This window comes from Macrotis lagotis, chromosome 8 (genome assembly GCF_037893015.1).
Source record: "Macrotis lagotis isolate mMagLag1 chromosome 8, bilby.v1.9.chrom.fasta, whole genome shotgun sequence".
Taxonomy (NCBI): Eukaryota; Metazoa; Chordata; class Mammalia; order Peramelemorphia; family Peramelidae; genus Macrotis; species Macrotis lagotis.
This window is the reverse complement of record NC_133665.1, coordinates 39,229,488-39,250,583: the sequence shown is the minus strand read 5'-3', so window position 1 is coordinate 39,250,583 and position 21,096 is coordinate 39,229,488. Positions and strand designations below refer to the sequence as shown.

The following is a 21,096-nucleotide window of genomic DNA, read 5'->3' as shown; positions in this document are numbered from 1 at the left end:
AAACTAATTTGTTTATAACATTTTAGATGAAAAAGAAAGCAAAGAAAGCTTTGGTTGAATCAGACACTGAAGAAAACTACAAAGTACCAGAGTACAAAACAGTAATCAACTTGTATTCAAAAGACCAATTGAACATTACATTATCTAAATGTGGCCTTGTAATGCTGAATAATTTAGGAACGGTAAGAAATTAATTTGGATTAAAATTTTCAGTGACTTATTTCTAATCTTTCCTAAGAAGTAGATAATTTGATTTAACAAGATTCTTATTATGCCATTTGTTTTCTTTATTGGGGCAGCTAATTATAGCATAGTGAATGGGTGTTAGGTTCAAGATCAGGAAGTTTTATTTTTCTGAATTCAAATCTGCCTCAAACATTTACTGGCTCTTTGACCCTGGGCAAATCAATTAATCCTATTTTTCTCTGTTTTCCCATCTCTAAAATGAGCTAGAGAAAGAAATAGCATACCACTTTGCCAAGAAAACGCCAGATGGGATCATGAAGGGCTAGATGTGACTGAAATGATTGAACAGCAAAAACAGCAAAATATTTCCTTATTTGTAGTACTGCTGTGTTCTTTTTTTATACATTTGGTTTAAACAGTATGTGTTCCTTGTAGGCATTTGCAGAAGCTGCTGCTCAAACTTCAGATGTGTTCACAAAGGATCAAGCACCATTTATTATTTTAAATTCTCTTGGAATTAACATCTCTATTTCAACGAGTGATTCCTTTCGTGTTCTTAATGTTCCTATGGCAAAAGCATTTGAATTAAAAAATGAAGAGAGTTTAAGTATGGATTATGTTAGAAGTAATGACAGTGATCAATTTAGTGCCATGACCAGCCTAAGCAGCAAACTTTTTTTCATTCTGCTCAGTAAGTTTCACATTTTAAAATGTTTTTTAAAAAAGATTTATTTTAATGATGTGTAGCATACATATTTCAATTTGTTCATAGGTATAAATTACTTAATGTTAATTTCTTTCATGGACACATTATGTTTGTCAGTTAATTTAATAAGAACATTATGATAAGTGAGAAGTGAATGTCATTACAGAGTGTTTTTATGATTCTATTGTTGGAACTCATAATGTATTAATATAATATATTTGCTGTTTAATATGCTATTCCTAGAATTTCAGAGTTAAAAAGAAAAGCAGAAGCCAGGTAATCCAAGATTCTCTTATGTTAAGATTTCTTTATTAATTTCAATTGTCATCCAGTATGTTTTTTTGTAATGTGAAAACTTCATAAGATTGCAATATATGACTTTCTTACCTTTTTATCAGTGGGGCTAGGAGTTAGTACAAGAAACTTGTAAATGAGGAGATTTCCTTTTCCCAATTAGATTGGTACTTTCTCTGCAATTTACATTCTTAAGAGAATTTCCTAGAATACTGAGAGTGTAAGTGACTTGCTCAGTATTACATTGCCTGTATGTTCCAGAGTTAGGATTTGAACCCATATTTTTCTGGTTCTGAAACCACTTTCATCACAGTGAACCTTATTGTCTTTCAACTCAGTCTGTCAATTATGTAAGAGGTCATTGTGTACCATTGTGTACCAAGCATTATGCTAGGCACAGGAATTATAAAGGTAATAAATGAAGCAATCCATATTCACTAGAAAATTTCATTTCAATAGATAATGACATATAAAAGTATATATTCAAGGATATATATAAAAGTATGTATAGAATAAAGATAAAGAGAATAAAGACAAATACTAATTAGTTAAATAAAGAATATTTTAGGAAGGGAGGTACTAGCACCTGAGAAAATCAGAAACATCTTCACATGATTAAGTCTTGAAGAAAGAGAAATTCCATAAGGCAGAGTTGAGGAGGCAGAACATTATAGATGCAAAGAAGAGTCAATACAAAGTCACTGAGGTTGGAGACATGGGGTATTGTTTGTGAGAAGGCCAGTTGGGCTGGATTACTGAGGAATAAAAGGATTTATTGGTTGTTAAGTTTTTCTCATCTATGAAATGACCATTCATCTTGCCTTACTGCCATTTGTTATAGGCACAAGGGTATTTTCTAACTTAATGGTGCTTTTAAAGCTTTATTGTTTTCTTTTTGAATCTCTCTCTCTCTCTCTCTCTTCTTCTCTCTCTCTCTCTCTCTCTCTCTCTCTCTCTCTCTCTCTCTCTTGGATATATCAAGGCCAAGAGTCCAGTCACATTGTTGTGTAGTTTTATCCAATGGCTTGCCACTCTCCATTACTCCCAAATTAAGGTCTTACATACGTAGTTTATATATTGGATTGCTTCTATAGTAATAAAGATGTTCTCAACTGATAATGTTATCATGGCATAGAACATCTTATTAATTACATTAATGGGGATTCAACAGCTCTGGGATATTCATAATAATACTTAATTATTGCTATATCTCTACTCAAAAAACATATAGACAGATATACCATTATTGATAGAATAAAAATTGAAATAAATAATCCTGCTGAAATTTGTTAGCCCATCCCCTTGGACTATCATTTGAAATGTTTTTCTTTTGATTTAGCACCTGATAACCATTCTACTGCGGATAAGATTCCATTAACAAAAGTGGGTCGAGGTCTATATACTGTTAGACACAGAGAGTCGGGTGTTGAAAGATCTATTATTTGTCAAATTGATACAATTGAAGGAAGTAAGAAAATTACCATCCGATCACCAGTGCAGGTATTTTGTGTTTTGACTTTTTTTTAAAAATCATACTTTGTCTATATTTGCTTATGAATTTCCTGTAAAATTTTTTCAGAACTGTATTTCATGAACATAATGCTGGTAATCACTTAGAAAAGGTCATTTAACTGTTTTTGAAAGTTTCATTCTACAGTATGAAATAGCTTGTCTTATAAGCTTCTAGGTAATATATTTAAATTTTATATTCATGGTAGAATAATTCAATACTAAGTTTCTCAGTTGCTTTAATTTTGCTAAATTAGAATACTTGAGTCAGAGTTACAAATAAAATTCATTGCCAGTTATTTCCTTATGTAGTATCTTCTTTTTGGCTATTGATAGTAATTTTTTATTCTCAAATTGACTTTTCCCCACTGAACATACATTATTGATTTGTACTTTGGGCATAAAATTCAATTTTTATATTAGAATTTTTGATGTATGATTAACAACATATTACTGACTCCATTTTATAAGTACCCTGAACAAAATAAAAATTATTTTTCAAATATATCATTTGGAATTCTATGCATGTACCTGCTTTTTACTAACATGTATATTAAATATTTGAGTTTATATAGCAGTTGAGTTTAGTCTCCAAATCATACTTTTTAAACAGCCCAAAGGAGTTGATTAATATTCTGATTCTCTCCTTTTTCTATCTGTTCTTCTCCTCTGATATTTTCTTCTTGCAAAACTGTGTAATGAATTTTTGCCAAACTGGATTTTGTCACAAGTCGCTTGCTTACAATAATGCTTTTTTGTTTTCTTGACTTGTACCTCTACTTCCTAGTAGAGGCAATATCTTTATTCTCCATAAAACGTCAGAGTTAGGAGGTCAATATTAATTAGTTCTATATATCTATTAACAAAGAGGATGTGATATATGACATGAAGTTGGTTGTGGGCTGCATATTTACATAGAAAACCATACATTAACATTATGCCTATTGTGGTTTTCTTTATTTTCTTAAGCATTTTAATTATATTTTAATCTGGTTCAGCCTGCACTGGATAGTTTTGTAGAATGCAAGATGGTGGAATTTCACACCTCTGTAGTGGAACATTAAGGGTGAAAAATATTTTTTGAAGATTTTACTTGCTTTAAGAACTTTGAATTTATTAAGATTAGGTGCTCACCAATTAGTTTGAAGTCAATCAGTAATTTGGTATATTAATTTTATGCCTAATTTTGGAAGTATTTCTCATATTTTTATAATTTTGTCAGTTCCTCAAAGTATGACTAGCAATGGTTTAACCTTCTCCAGTGATTTGGAGTATAACTTTGGAAAAGTATGCCTCCTTTAGCCATTAATAATGAATAATGTTTTTCTGCATATTATCACTAAAGTGACTTATCAGTACTTGTTTTTAATTATTTTGATTTTGTAGATGCGGAATCATTTCTCAGTTCCATTCAGTATTTATGAGGGTGACACATTATTGGGAACTGCTTTACCAGAAAATGAGTTCAACATACCATTGATATCTTATCGGTGAATAAAAAAGAAAAATTGCATCTTGTTCCTTTAAGTATTGCTTATACATGACCTTGAAGAAATCAAAGAACTATAGAATAGATGTATTTGTATTGATGGTGCTTTCATAGTATAAGTTTTAAAAATGTATTTGTCAATGTAAGATTATGGGAAAGTTGATTATCGTTATTCTGTTCTTGTATCTCAAAGAAATCTGAGTTATAATTAGAACCCAGTTTGAATTTATACTGTAGAATGAAGCAAAACTGTCATTATTAGTTGCTATGACAGATTTCAATCTTTAATAGTTTTACCAAATAGACAGAAATACTAGAATTTTTGTTTTAGTTTTTTGACTTGTGTCTTGGTAGGCACTATATTCAGCTCTTCATAATGTGACAGAATCAGGGAAGAAATAAAAATAAAGTTGAATAATATTGTAGTTTATGCCTAGGTTTTAACATTTTTATATAATTATAGATTTGTCTAATAAATTATTTTATTAGAGAGCATTTATTAAGCACTATAAGATTGGCAAAGCCTTTATTTATATCTCATTTGGTCCAAGCAGCAATCCTATAAGGTAGATGGTATTATTATCTCCATTTTACAGATGAGGAAACTGAGATTAGGAGAGATTAAACATCTTGTCTAGGGTCTCACAGCTGAGTAAGTGATGGAGGAATGATTTGAAATAATTTATAGGTATGAATTATAGCAAAAATTTATAATTATGAGACAACTATAATTATGTGGCATCATTTAAGGTCCATATATCATAATTTTGTTCTATAAACAGTTTTTATAAAAGTTAATTTTCCTTTTTCAAGTTAAATAAAAATTCAGATATAAATATCTATATTGTTATGTACAGTAATACAGTAATTCTACTCTTGAAAGGATTTCTAGAAAGATTCTTTGAAAATTCTCCTAGGCATCATTTATAATTTTGATTTATAGAAATTTAATTTATTACAGTGTTTTCATACTGTGTCCATTATGTAAAGGAAATACACACTTATAATGCTATTTAATTCTTGTTGTTTAAACTGCTAAGAATTGTTTAATTGCAGAATATATCAGATTTTAAATTATGATTATCTTTGAATATCAAGTCCTTACTGTTATTATTAGTGAAATATATTTGACACAGAATTTTAAATATCCCCCCAATAGAAATTAAATTCCAAACAAGGGAATATGCTATAAGAAGAAATAATTCTTTTTGATTTTGATTTCTTGGACATCCCCCCCTTTTTTTTGGAAAGGGTATAGATAGATCTAATATTTTCCTGAATTACAGTAATTGATGTGTTTTGACTTTTGTTTATGAGCCTTTGTAATTGGGAGGATGATGAGGCACTTAATAGTATTAGATAAGCTTCATTGAAAATAACTATAAAATTCATAAAATAAAAGGCATTCAGTTTTCTAAGGCACATATGAGATTTGTAAATATGGTTATAAAATGCTGAAGAAATTAAAAATTGCCACTGATTTCTGGAATATTTGTGCATGATTGGAGTGCATTAATATGATAAAAATTATTCTACCACCTAAATTAATGGAACTACTAAAGGAATATTTCATAGAACTAAACAAAATAACAACAAAATTAATCTGGTAGAAGAGAGAGTTATAAATCCCAAGAGAGAATTAACAGGGGAAAAATAGAAATGAAGAAAGAATAATATTTGTAGATCTCTCAAATTATTGTTTAAAAATTAACCAAAACTATCAAGTATTTGTTTAATAAATTAAAAAATCTATCTTTAAAATACTGACAAGGAAGCATCAGAAAAAAATTGAATTCAATAATATAGCATTTCCTTACTAAAATTACTTGGGAAAGAACTCTAATTTGATATAAATTGCTGGTAAAAATTGGAAATAATTTTGACAAAATTAGATTGAGATCAACATTACACACCATATACAGCGAATGTTCAAAGTAGATGTTGAACCTGATATAATATGAAAAGGTGTTTGAATATTTACTCATATATATATATATATATATATATATATATATATACACATATAAAAAATTGAAAAGCTTCTAGAGAAATAAAATTAATGTAGCTGTGATAAGAAGAGAAGCTGTTGGTTGAGGGAAAAGTCTTTATATCATTTATCTTTGATAAAATATAATGTAAATTTCATAAAGGTGGGGAAGACCAGTGATACAGAAAATTGTGGATAGTGCTAAACTTGGTTGATATGTTCATTAAATTTATTGTATTGATTTTCCCCCTTAATCCCCTTTTTACTCTTTAGTACAAGGAGTATCTCTTTGGATAGGTGAGAAGGGAAGAAATGTAAGCATTCAAAAGAATGCCCCAGAATATATAATGAACTAATGTGAGAGTATAGAATGAAAAGTTCACAAGAGACATTTTCTTTAGGGAGATCAAATTAATTTTAACAATTAAATGGAATTGTTACAAAATCCTCATTCACATTCATATGTTTTCTTGGGAGAAGTGTTAGAACTTCTTGTATAAAATAGATATTCAGACCCGATTAAAGTCATTAGTGAATAGTGAACACATATTTTGCTTTTTCCAAAAGGAAGTAATATTTCACTCATACCTCCTTATACTGATATTTGTAAGAAGGATAAAACGTTTTATTTAAGCGTAATGATTCTTCCCATTAGAAGTATAACAGTCTTATTCTATAAATCTAATCATTGTTTTTTCTGATGCTTTTTAATGCTTGGCATCCAGGATCTTAAAGACTTGTACAGTTAAAAAACTTGTGACTTATCATTGAAGTTCATGTATTTTTTTTTAATGCAGGCCTAAATGGCTTCTTCTATCTTTGCTTTTCGTAAGTTTTGTGAAGCTAAGCAGTATGTCTCCATTAACTTCAACTAGCTAATGACAAATTTTAATTTCACCATGAACTATGTGTGGAAACCATATATCTTTGAGAACCACTGTTGTAAAATGAAATCATGCCAAGTCATAAAAAAAGAGTTGAGATTAAAACATTAAAACATGTTGTCCTTCTTAGTTTCTATAATGTATTTAGTTATTAGTATCTCATTAAGCATGTAAATTTTTTGAATAGCTTTTCTGGTTATAACTTAAAATCTGATTGTTTATAATCTAAATTCTAATAAATGGGATAGTTCCATAAGAAGTAAAAGAAAGCACAATAAATAATTAACTATTATTCTGATTGTGCATATATGTATATACATAGTGTGTTTATATATATATATGTATATATATGTATATGTATGTGTGTGTATATATATATATATGAGCTTGCTTCTAAAGAACCATTTCAAAGTTATTACAGGTTGATTTTTTTCCCCTGTAGATCGACCCTTTTTTTGAAACCAGAAGGTGGAAAATATGGACTGTGTGAGGCAATCAACTTTGAAGAAATTATAAAACGTGAGGGACTCCTTCTAGAAAAGAAATGTCATCCTTTATCCTCTCCTGAGAAAGCTTTTATTATTAATATTGTACCTGAAAAGGATCAGTTGACCTCAGTGTCAGCATATTCAGATGATGGTGGATGGGATTTACCATACATAATTCATCTATGGCCTCCTGTTCTTCTCCGTAATTTTCTTCCTTACAAAATTGCTTATTATCTAGAGGTAATTTTAAAATTAATTATATTTTTCTGATTTCAACTGCAATGTTATAAAAAAGAACAAAGGAATATTTAGGACAATAGGAAACCAACACAGAGTAGTTTAAAGGAAAGAAAGATAGCTGTACCTTGCCTAGTTGAATACAAGTATTTTCACAATATTGACTGTGAAGCAAATTACTATTTAATATAGCGATGTTTAGGATATTTGCAGGAGATCTGGCCTAAGAGTCAAAAAGAACCAAGTTGATTCTCACATATTAAGACACATAATGGTTATGGCAAATCACTCAGCTTCTCTGACTTCAAGCAGACATATCTTTGAAAACTGTAAGTTGCAAATAATATGCTGTTTGCTTTGGTAAAGAAAATTACTCTTAGGACCTCCCTTTGCTAATGAAATTATTATTAAAAAATTAAAAAAAATTAAGAAATTAAGATACAGAAAATCCTTTAAATGTTTAGCCTCAAAAGAAAGGAAAATTTCTTATAGTATTAAGTAGTAAGCTTTGCATTCTAAGTAGCAGTCTTTTTTTTTCAAAAATAGTTTTTTAAAATGCTGACAGAAATTGCTAGTAGGGCAATTTGAGAGTGATATCTTCTCATGACATTACTTAATGAAATTGATATAAAGAGAAAATTTTTACTTCCTTGTCAAGATACTTTCTTCCAAGTGAAGAGTGGCTTTTTATGCCCTGTTATTAGTTATTTTACTAAATGCTTGAGATCATATTTTTCTTTATTGTTTTGTCATTATTTTGAACCTGTAGCTCCAGATACACCCTGTCTATTTTTCCTACTTCTGAATTTGCTTCCTTTCCCTTCAACTTCTTTCTTCTTTACTTTTTTCTCCCTTTAATATTTTCCCCCTCCTACTTTTATTTACATAGCAGTTGGGAGCATTGGTGATAAAAGGCAACTGCCTATTTTAATTGCCATCAACTTCATTCACATCATCCTGGCTCCCACACCTAACTCTAGCCAGGTTTCCTCTAACACTCTACAAAATACTTTCCTTTTCTTCTTAACCTTCTGAATTTAAATTTATTCTTTCTGTAATAAGAGAGGGTGTTCTATAGATATTTATATAAACATACTTCATTTATACTGATCAAGATAGATTCATCAAATCAGATTTTCTGATATGGTTTTTCCATCACTATATCTGATTTCAAAACTATTATTTATATTTACTTTTATGTTCAACCTAAATTTAAATATCATTGAATATGGTAAAAATCTTAACTGTAAATGGATGTTTTCATGTTATTCAGAAGTAACACTATTTTCTTTATTACAGGGAAATGAACTTAGAGTTTTCACTCTTAATGAGGGTTCTTCGTTCCAGATTTACACTTCAGAATTGGATAACACTAGACTGCATTTAAAGTTAATTGACTATCTTGACCATGATTGGAAAAGTGAATATCAAATAAGGTCTAATCAGCATGACATTGATTTTATTAATTTCATCTGTGTCACTGAGTTAGAGAAAGAAGAATTAGTTATTGCCATTCACTTGACTTACACTACTGGCCAAACAATTGTAGCATTTCACAGCCCTTATTGGATGGTGAATAAAACTGGTCGGCTGCTACAGTACAAAGCAGATGGGATTCATCGAAAGCATCCTCCTAATTACAAAAAGCCTATACTCTTTTCTTTCCAACCTAAACACTTTTTTAATAATAACAAGGTATGTGATTTTAGGCTCATTTTACTATCTCACCTTTGCTGACCTTCAGAATTCTCCTTTCCTGAAAAATGCTAAAAATAGTACCTTCTTCATAAATCTGTTACACTCAAAATAAGTATACAACAACCTTTGCAAATTTTAAAGTACAATATAAATATGAATCATTGGTATTGCTTTCATCACATAGACTAATTTTTATTTTTAAGATACTTGCATTTTTTAAAATAAATAATTATTAAATTATTTTAAAATTTTTAAAATTTATTAAAGTTAAGATCTTTTAAAAATAGAGGTATTCTTAGTTGTCACAAAGCAGTCTTTTCTGCCACATTCACATACACAGGAAATAACGTTGTCCATGAGGAATATTAATAAATATGAAGATATTGACTTGAGTTGTACATATATGCTCACAAACTAATACATACAAATAAAAATTTCTTTGTATTAATTGTAAAAAAATAGAGGTATTGATGATATAATGTTTGATATTTTCAAAGTTCCACTAATGAGATATTATAAGAAATTTTTTATCTCTTGAATTTAGCAGTATATTTATATTTTTATTCTCCCATAGGTTCAACTTATGGTCACTGACAGTGAATTATCAGACCAATTTTCAATTGATACTGTAGGTAGTCATGGAGCTATTAAATGTAAAGGCATGATGATGGATTATCAAGTGAGTTAATTATGGCATTATTCAATTATTTTATTAATGCTTAAGAAATTTATCCAAAGATAGTATAAAAATGTATAAATAATAATATGTATCTAATTTATCTCTTTTTAGGTTGGTGTAACCATAGACTTGAGTAGTTTTAACCTTACGAGAATTGTGACTTTCACTCCTTTTTACATAATAAATAACAAAAGTAAATACCGTGTTAAAATATCAGAAGAGGGAAATGAAACATGGATCTCTCTTGATTTGGAGCAGGTAGGTAGATGAATTTCATATTTGCCTCTTGTTTATTCTATGTTAAATAGATACAGTAACTGTCAAGTCAGAATTTTTTCTTTCTATAAACTACCTTTTATCCCAGACTTGTATGCCACTCTAAAGTAGAATAGCATTCTTTCCCTTTGCAAACTCTACTAAATTTGAAACAAAGTATATTGATCAGGTTGGTGATATAGTGAATGGCATGCCAGGCCTGAAGTCAGAAAGTCTTGAGTTCCAGTCCAGCCTCAGTTACTAGCTGTGGACAAGTCACTTAACCTTGTTTGCCTTGATTTCCTCATATATAAAATGAATTGGAGAAGGAAATGGCAAACTGTTCCAGTATCTTTGCCAAGAAAACCCCAAATGGGATATGACTGAAAAGCAACTAAAAACAAAAACGACATAAGATTTAGTGATACAGTAGAGGATATCCATTGTAGCTATGTATGATGTTCTGAAGCATAAATAACAAAAATGAATTATAAATTAGTGCTTTTGTATTCTTACTTTGATAGATAACATAAAAATCAAAATTAGAAAAATAATTTTAGCTCATTTTTATAGTGCTTTTTAAGATGTGCAAAGTGCTTTCTTCTTCATAGCACAACTAGTTCAAGTATCATTAATCTCATTTTACAAATGAGGAAAATTTGTCTCTCAGGTTATATAACTAATTTATGTTCACAAAACTGTCATTCAGTATCTGAATCTAGTTTCAAACCCAGGTCTCTTCACTCTGTCCTCTACAAAATATTCTTTACCCTCAGATGAAAGAAGACACTGAGAATAATGATAGCTAGATATGATAATAAACCACTTGCTTGTAAAAAATGAAAACAGGACAAAAATAGACATATTAACCATTTTATTATAGGTCACTCTAATAATGTGAGGACAGCAAGAATTCCTTAAGCACATCAACTGACCAGCATTTAATCTCTGAGTCTTTGTTAAGCCCTTTATAAGGGATAGAAGTGAGGAAGGATGAGCAGGAGGTCTTTGTGCCCCTCTGCCTCACTTTCTCAGGTGAGTTGAGATCTCTAGGGTTCTCTTCGGGCCTCTTCAGTAACAAAGGAGCCAACAGCCCCAGTGTGTGAGACATCTGAAAGAACTTCTGGAAAGGCAGTGCAGAGACAGGTGAGGGAGTCCCAGAGGAGGGGATGTCCCAAGGAGATGCGTGTGACTGGGGATTAGGAGGTTGTATTTGATTCTGGTTATAAAAGGAGCTACTGGAGCTTATTGAACAGGAAAATGTTTAAAAGAATGAAAAAATAGGAGTATTGTGCCACCTCCAATGTGTGAAGCACTGTACTAAATGCTGAGGATATAAATAGAAAAGTAGAAGTTCCTCCTCTCCTGGAGTTCTTGTTCCATTGTAAGGAGCCAATATATACTCAGAAGATTTTAAAAGTCAACAGGCAAGATTTATTTGGGTTTAATGGCAAGTTATTGATAATCTCTCTTTTTTTAGTGTTATCTTATACAGGAGGAGGGTAAAAGATTATGAATGATAATTATCTTATATAAAAAAAACAGAAAAAATTAGCCTACAGAAAGTTTAGCCTAAAATAAGTGTCTCTAAATTTACCTACAACACACACAGCGGACTCAAAATGGGACAGGTCTGTATCTCTTTATTTGAGCTATTCTAGGAAATGTGATGATACACACATGTAGTTCTTTTATCAGGGAGGCTGAGGTTGGTAATCATTTGAGTTTTGAGAGTTTTAAACGGGCAATAGGGCAAAAGATGTTGGAGTGTTGGAGTGTCAGCACTACATACAAGCAACAATATGGTCATCCCCTTATTGGAATGAGAGGGCCACTCAACTGCCTGAGGAAAGATAAACTAGCCTAAGTGAGAAGAGAGCAGCTTCAAGCGTCTTATTGCTGATAGGAAGTGGGATGGAACCCTTTGGTGATGACTACATTTTCCTACCTGGGTGAGATTGATAGGCCTAATCTCTTCCTTCTTTTCATCTTTCAAATGTATTCTTATCTGTGACAATAGTAAAGCATCACCCACTTAGATTTTACCTCTAAGACTGTGATCACAGTTCTATATGAAGCATTGGTAATGGTTAAGAGCACATAACTGGATGTGAACAACTGAAGAAAATTGTACTGGAAACAAAATAATTGCAAAAACTTTTAAGGATGAAATTTCAGGAGAAAAAATTGTTTTTAATGAAAAAATGAATATTTTTACAAAATAAGGAAGTTTAATAGGCATTACTTGTTCATATGCTCATTTTATCATCTTTATAAAATCTTCCTGAGAATTATTGATCGAAGCACTAAGGAGATAGCCTTGATAAAAATCAGAAGTAGAAATAATTTGCTACATACCATTGGGAAATTGCACAGTACTTTTATGATCCTCTGATGCTTACTGTTAACTTTCCAGTTTTCCCTTTGTCATGCCCTCAGTCACAAAGAGTAACTTAAATGAACTTGGATTTTATATACGAATTGAATTGAGTTTTATGCTGTCTGGGTACATGCATATCTAGGCTCCCTTATCATATGTACTCAGTTATCACATACATGTCCCATGCCATTTTTCTTCTTTGTCTTGAATCTTATATCCCCACTCATAGTGTAAATTCTTTGTATATATTAACTTTTTCTTATTTTTTGTTCCTCATGTGATGATTTCAGGTCTTACTCTTTCTTTCTCAAATATTACACATACCACCTTCTCAGAGATTTTGCTTTAATTATTATTCATCAGGATACATTGTCCTAAGCTTATCTAGGTCACAATAAGTCTCCATTATCAGGATAATGATTTCATGGTGTCTCTTTATCAGTGCCTGGCTTCACCTTTAGTTCACTTGTTATAGTTTCAACATTACATTTGTCACATCTAGATCTCTTTTCACACTTATAGGTGAGGTTGTTTTTTTTTCTTCCTCTACTTACTATGTCTCTTCTTTGATCAGATGTTTGTGACTCAGTTTCTCTATTAAGATAGGCCTACCATTCCAGCCCTCCCCGCTAAACCTGTACTACAGAAGAAATTAAGATTTTATTTATAGTGTCCAGCCTGATCATCTAACAAATTCTTAATTTGCTGCCCAGCATCTTGTCAGGTTAGTATTTAATTGCAGGCATCCCTTTTCTACTTCTTTGCTTCCCCCCCCACAACATTTCATGCCACAAGAGTTCATCTCTTTAACACCAGTGTTGTCTCACTGGTTACATATAAGACTGTGAGTTATGGAAAAGCATGGTCTTAGAAAAATCAAAATTAGAAGTGACCCAAAGGTCAATGAAGAGACTGTTGCTATGTTTCATGATTTGTGTAGAAGATATGGTATAAGAAACATGTATGACAAAGGGAATGAGTTAGTCTTATATCAAGAATAAAAAAAAAATCAAAATTGAATGACTATTTTTTTTCTATCCTCATCCTTGGTTGGTTGTTGTCCTTTGTTCTTGAAGAGAACCAAAGTGCCATCACCATGTTTGAGTATGTCTTGATTATGACTGACCTGTCCAATATGAGCTTGGAATGCTATACTACAGTTTGAATACAAATTGGCCATGTGCACATTTGGGGGGGGGTGGATTCTCTAAATTTTCAGATTTTTTTTTCTTCAGTGAGTCTTCTTTTCTTTTTTAAATAGTATTTTTTCCAATTACATGTAGAGATAGATTTTACCATTCATTTTTGAAATATATCCCCTCCCTCCCCAAAAGAGTAAGAAATCTAAGTTGTATGAACAAAGATATGTCAAACATTTTCATTAGTCATGTTGTGAAAGAAGAATCAGAACAAATGGGACAAACTATGAGGAAAAAAATTTTTAAAAAATTTTAAAAAGCAAAAATAGTATGCTTTGGTCAACATTCAGACTCCATAGTTCTTTCTCTGGATATGGATGACATTTTCCATCAAAAATCTTTTAGAATCATTTGCTGAGAAGAGCTGAGTCATATCATAATTGATCATTGTACACTGTTGCTGTTACTTGGAACAGTGTTCTCCTGGTTCTGCTCACCTCACTCAGCATCAGTTCATGTTAGACTTTCAAGGTTTTTTTGAAATCTGCGTGCTCATCATGTCTTATAATACTACTATTCCATTACATTCACATACCACAACTTGTTCAGGTATTCCCCAGTTGATGGGCATCCCCTCAGTTTCCAGTTCTTTGCCACCACAAAAAGATCTACTTTACAGAAATATGGTTTTTGTAAAGCTGGATCATTTTCCCTCTTTTATTGTTTCTTTGAGATATAGACCTAGGAGAGGTATTGCTGGATCAAAGGGTAAGCACAATTTTATAGGTTTTGACACTTATAGCTTTTTTAAAACATTTTCCAAATGTATCTGTCCTCTGGCAGTTAAAAAAAAAGGAGAGAGAGAGAAATAAAGACAAATTGAGTACTATGGTGATGTTGGAGGAACGTTTTCTTTCTTAAAATTTTATTTGTAGAATTTTAGGTTTTTATTTTTTCCAGTTATATGCAAAAACAATGTTAATAATGCTCTATATATCTTCTTTGGTTCTAACTTTTTACCTTATCCATAAATCTGACAGATAAAAAATTTATTATTAAATAAATTTTAATTATTTTTAAAAATTTTTTAAATAAATTATAATTTAAAATAATTAAATTTTAATTAATAATTTAAATTTTTTTAAAAATAAATTAAATTATTTTATAATTTAAATAATAAAAATTAAAATTAATTTTATAAATTAAATTTAATTTAATAAAATTTTAATTAATTAATTTTTAAAATTAAATTTTAATTTATTTAAAAATTATTTTAATAATTTAAATTAAATTTTATAATAAATTTTAAAAATTAATTTTAAAATTTTATTTTAAATAAATTAAAATAATTTATTAAATTAAATTTTAAATTTTAAATAAATTAAGTGTCTGAGGCCGGATTTTAATTCAGGTCCTCCTGACTCCAAGACTGGTGCTCTTTCCACTGCACCACCTAACTGCCTTTCAACTACTGTTTTTTAACTAGAAACATATTGTTTTGATGTTTACTGCTTTATAATAATTTGAAATCTGATTCTGCTAGGCAAAATTCCTTCACATTTTTTCTTTCACTGATTCCTTTGATGTCTTGACCTTTTGTTCTTTCAGATGAATTTCCTTACTGTTTTTTCAAGGTCTGTAAAATAATTTTTTGTCTGTTGACTATGGCACTGTAAAAGGTAAATTAATTTAGATAGAATTGTCTTTTTATTATATGGGCTTCACCTACCCAAAAGCAATTAATATTTTTCTAGTTGTTCAGATCTGACTTTATTAGGGTGAAAAATGTTTTAATGTTATGTTCATATAATTTTTGAGTTTGTGTTAAAGATTTTATACTGTTTGTAGTTATTTTATATAGAAATGTGGATAATATATGTGGTTTTATTATTATATCCTTTAACTTTGCTACAAAGTTGTTAATTATTTCAGCTAGTTTTTTAGTTGATTCTCTAGTATTCTCTAATATTCTCTAAATATACCATTACAGCATTTGCACAGAGTAATGGTTTTTTCCCTCATTGATTATTCTAATTCCTTTAATTTCTTTTTCCTTCTCATTTTGCTACAGCTAAAATTATAGCACAACACGGCTCCACCCCAGTTGTACTGGGTAGGCTTCTAGCTTCTGTGCATTCCAGATAATGCTTGCTAATGGTTTTAGATAGATACTGTTAATCATTTAAGTCGAACTCCCATTTTTTCCTGTACTCTCTAGGATCTTTTTAGAGACTTCATTCAAAATTGTTGTGAGAAAAACTCCCTACTCTTTAGTGTTTTGAATAGGAACTGGTGTATTTTGACAAAGGTCTTGTCTGCATCTATTGAGATAAGCATATGATTTCTAGAAGTTTTGTTATTCATATGGCATTTGTGCTGATAGTTTTCCTCATATTGAACCAGGCCTGCATTCCTGGTATAAATCCCACCTAGTCATAGTGTTTTATCCTTGTGATATATTGCTGTAATCTCTTTGCAAAAATTTTAATTAAAATTTTAGCATCAGTGTTTATTAGGGAGATTGATCCATGATTTTCTTTGTTTCGACTCTTCCTGGTTTACGTCTCAGCATCATATTTGTAAAAGGAATTTAGTAGAACTCCTTTTTTGCCTATTTTTCCAAATGCTTTATATAGTATTGGAATGAATTATTCTTGAAATATTTAGTCGAGTTCCCTTATGAACCCATCAGGTTCTGGAAGTTTATGCCTTAGAATGTTCTTTGATGACTTGGTCAATTTCTTTTCCTAAGTTTGGGTTGTTTAATAATTTTATTTCTTCTGTTAATCTGAGTAATTTATATTTTTATAGATATCCATAAATTTCATTTAGATTGTTAAATTTATTGACATGTAATTGGGCCTCTCATTACTTTCTTCCCACTTTTTCTTCCTCTCTTCTTTGGTTTTTAAATTCTTTTTTAAGCTCTTCTATGAAGTTTTGGATTTGAGTTCAATTCATAGACTCCTTTGAGACTTTCCATGTATATAATGTAGGTAATTTGTCATTGCTTTCTTCTTCTGAGATGGCATTCTTATCTCTATTTGCATAGTAGTTTTCTATAGTTAGCCCTCTTTCAGTTTTTCTTTGCTCATTTGCTAGTTCAGCTTTTCTCCTGGGGGTACAGGAAATATAGTGCCGAACTTTTTGTGCTGGGGTTGGGGTCTGGATTCCCATCTTATCACTGGTTAACATGTTGCCTGTGAAGCCTAGGTGTTGCCTATGCAGAGGTTTGTTTCCTCCTTTATATTCTGGCTCTGCCTATGCAGTAGTTTGCTCCCAACCCAGTTCTGTCTTGTGCCCCAGTGTTCTGAGGGTTCAGACTTTGTCTGGGGGTTGGGACCCTCTCTGCAGGCTTGCTATTTAGCTGCTGGGACCTGGACTTCTGTCTAGCTGCCAGGACTTGGGGTACACTGTCATTAAAAGTCTCCTGCTGGCTTTCCTGTTCTCCTACCTAGCTTGCCTTTTCTTCCCCTTTTTCCCCAAAGGGAGACAAACCTTCACTGAACATTTTCCATGATATCCACAGTTGAAAACTTGTTTTGATCTTTATATTTTGGTGCGATCTGTAGAGACTTCATTTAACATGGTGTTGGGGAAAGCTCTGGGAACATGGTAGCTTCAAGCTGCCATTTTGGTTTCACCCTGAAATTCTTAGTATCCTTTATGTCATTTGATTAGATATATTTTTGCTTTTTCTTTGATTGCCCCCCATTTGCTTTTTTTTTTTCAGCTGAAGCATACTAGTTCTGTTCCAGCCCCTTAGATTTACCCTGTTTGTCTCTCTATTTCAAATGTGTTTCTTGTAAATATCATGTTGTAGGATAACGGAATCCATCCTGCTCCTCACTTTTTTTTAATATATGAGTTCATACCATTCACATTTATAATTATGATAGTGGTATATTTCCCTTCATGTTACTTTTCACTTATTTTACCCCTTTGCCCTTTACCTTTTACTTTCTCAAAAGTGTTTTGTTTCTAATCATTGTGTTCTTCCTCAACATAACCTCCCTTTTATCAGTCCCCTTTGCCCTATTGTTTTTCATAGAAATTAGTGTTGTATTTTGTCAAAAGCTTTTCCTGCATGTATTGAAAGAATCTTATGATTTTGTTGGTTTCATTATCAATCTAGTCAGTGATGCCGATGGTTTCCCTAGCACTTAAACGAGCCCTGCATTCCTTGATCGACCTTTTTTTTACTCATTGCCTATTTTCTTTTGAATTATAAAGATTTTATTTATTCTGAGTTTTACAATTTTCCCCCTAATCTTACTTCCCTCCCCCCCACCCCCACAGAAGGCAATTTGCCAGTCTTTACATTGTTTATATGGTATACATTGATCCAAATTGAATATGTTGAGAGTGAAATCATATCCTTAAGGAAGAAACATAAAATATAAGAGATAGCACGATCAGACAATAAGATAGCAATTTTTTTTTCTTCATTAAAGGTAATAGTCCTTGGTCTTTGTTCAAACTCCACAGTTCTTTCTCTGGATACAGATGGTATTCTCCATCGCAGACAACCCCAAATTGTCCCTGATTGTTGTACCTATGGAATGAGAGAGTCCATCAAGGTTGATCATCACCTCCATGTTGCTGTTAGGGTGTACAGTGTTTTTCTGGTTCTGCTCATCTCATTCAGCATCAGTTCATACAAATCCCTCCAGGCTTCCATGAATTCCCATCGCTCCTGTTTTCTAATAGAACAATAGTGTTCCATGACATACATATACCACAGTTTGCTAAGCCATTCCCCAGTTGAAGGACATTTACTTGATTTCCAAATCTTTGCCGCTACAAACAGGGCTGCTATGAATATTTTTGTACAAGTAATGTTTTTACCCTTTTTCATCATCTCTTCAGAGTATAGACCCAGTAGTGATATTGCTGGTTCAAAGGGTATACACATTTTTGTTGCCCTTTGGGCATACTTCCAATTTGCTCTCCAGAAAGGTTGGATGAGTTCACAGCTCCACCAACAATATATTAGTGTCCCAGATTTCCCACAGCCCTTCCAACATTGATCATTGTCCTTTGTGGTCATATTGGCCAGTCTGAGAGGTGTGAGGTGGTACCTCAGAGAAGCTTTAATTTGCATTTCTCTAATAAGTAATGATTTAGAGCAATTTTTCATCTACAAATTGCCATTGTATATCATTTAAGCATTTGTCAATTGGGGAATGGCATGTTTTTTTTTTATTTTTTTAATTTGACTCAGTTCTCTGTATATTAGAAATAAATCCTTTGTCAGAAACATTAGTTGTAAAGATTGTTTCCCAGTTTACTACATTTCTGTTGATCTTGGTTACAGTGGGTTTTGTCTGTGCAAAAGCTTTTTAATTTAATGTAATCATATCCATTTAGTTTGTTTTTAGTAATGTTCTCCATCTCTTCCTTAGTCATAAACTACTTCGCTTTCCATAGATCTGACAGGTAAACTACTCTTTCATCTTCTAGTTTGCTTATAATAATGTTTTTTTATGTTAAAATCCTGTATCCATTTGGATCTTATCTTGGTATAGGGTATGAGGTGTTGATCTAATCTAAGTTTCTTCCATACTAACTTTCAATTTTCCCAACAGTTTTTATTGAAGAGAGTTTTTATTCCAATAGCTGGACTCTTTGGGTTTATCAAGCAGGAGATCACTATAGTTCTTTCCTGCTATTGCACCTAGTCTGTTCTACTGGTCCACCACTCCATTTCTTAGTCAATACCACACAGTTTTGATAACTGATGCCTTATGATATAATTTTAGATCAGGTAGGGATAAGCCACCATCTTTTGCACTTTTTCCCATTGACTCCTTGGAAATTCATGACTGTTTATTTCTCCATATGAATTTATTTACCACTTTTTCTAACTCATTACAGTAATTTTTTGGAATTTTGATTAGTAGGGCATTAAACTGGTAGTTTAGTTTTGGTAGAATTGTCATTTTTATTATATTAGCTTGACCTATCCATGAGCAGTTGATGTTTGCCCAGTTATTTAAATTATTTATATTATATTATATATATTTATATTATATTATATATATTTTGTGTGAGAAGTGTTTTATAATTGTTTTCAAAAAGTTTCTGAGTCTGCCTTTGTAAATAGACTCCTGGGTATTTTATATTGTCTGAGGTTTTGGTTTCTTTGAATGGGATTTCTCTTTCCCAGCTCTTCCTGCTGTATCTTGCTAGTCATATATGGTAAAGTTGAGGATTTATGAGGGTTTATTTTATATCCTGCAACTTTACTAAAATTGCTAATTGTTTCTAGTAGTTTTTTTGGATGATTTCTTGGGATTCTCTAGGTATGCCATCATGTCATCTGCAAAGAGTGGGAGATTTGTCCCTGCCTTCCCAATTCTAATTCCTTTGATTTCTTTTTCTTCTCTCATCACTGAAGCTAACATTTCTAATATAATACTGAATAGTAGTGGTGATAATGGGCATCTTTGTTTCACCTCTGATCTTATTGGGACTGCCTCTAACTTCTCCCCATTGAATATAATATATGTTGATGGGTTCAGATAGATACTGCTTGTTATTCTAAGGAACAGTCCATTTATTCCTACACTCTCTAGTGTTTTTAGTAGGAATGGGTCCTATAATTTTTCCAAAGGCTTTTTCAGCAGCTATTCATATAATCATATATTTCTGATAGGTTTGTTGCTGATATAATTATTTATACTAACAGTTTTCCTAATATTGAACCTACCCTGCATTCCTGGGATAAATCCCACTTGGTCATAATGTGTTATCCAAGTGATAACTTGTAATCGTTTTGCTAAGATTTTATTTAAGATTTATATATCTATATTCATCAATGAAATAGGTCTATAATTTTCTTACTCTGTTTTAACTCTTCCTGGTTTAGGTATCAGCACCATATTGCTGTCATAAAAAGAGTTATGCAGAGTTCTGTCTTGCCCTATTTTTCCAAAGAGTTTATATAGAATTGGAACCAATTGTTCCTTAAATGTTTGGTAGAATTCATGTGTGTATCTATGAGACCCTGGAGATTTTTTTCTTAGGGAATTTAATGATGGCATATTGAATTTCTTTTTTCTGAGAGTTGTTTAGGTATTTAATCACCTCTTCATTTAACCTGGGAAGCTTATATTTTTGTAAATATTCATCCATTTCACTTAGATTGTCAAATTTATTGGCA

The 21,096-nt window shown here is 31.3% G+C and overlaps 1 protein-coding gene across 6 annotated transcripts in view; it reads left to right on the top strand.

Annotated features, from left to right (window-relative positions):
* The window catches only part of VPS13A (vacuolar protein sorting 13 homolog A), a 349,000-nt gene that overhangs the window by 212,435 nt on the left and 115,469 nt on the right, over nt 1-21,096 (top strand). For all 6 annotated transcript variants that reach the window (XM_074196703.1, XM_074196708.1, XM_074196704.1 and 3 more), the window contains 8 exons: nt 27-182; nt 622-877; nt 2,526-2,686; nt 4,082-4,185; nt 7,498-7,783; nt 9,080-9,475; nt 10,053-10,157; nt 10,269-10,415. In XM_074196703.1, the coding sequence (XP_074052804.1) occupies nt 27-182; nt 622-877; nt 2,526-2,686; nt 4,082-4,185; nt 7,498-7,783; nt 9,080-9,475; nt 10,053-10,157; nt 10,269-10,415 (1,611 nt within the window). The remainder of the gene's footprint in view (nt 1-26; nt 183-621; nt 878-2,525; nt 2,687-4,081; nt 4,186-7,497; nt 7,784-9,079; nt 9,476-10,052; nt 10,158-10,268; nt 10,416-21,096) is intronic.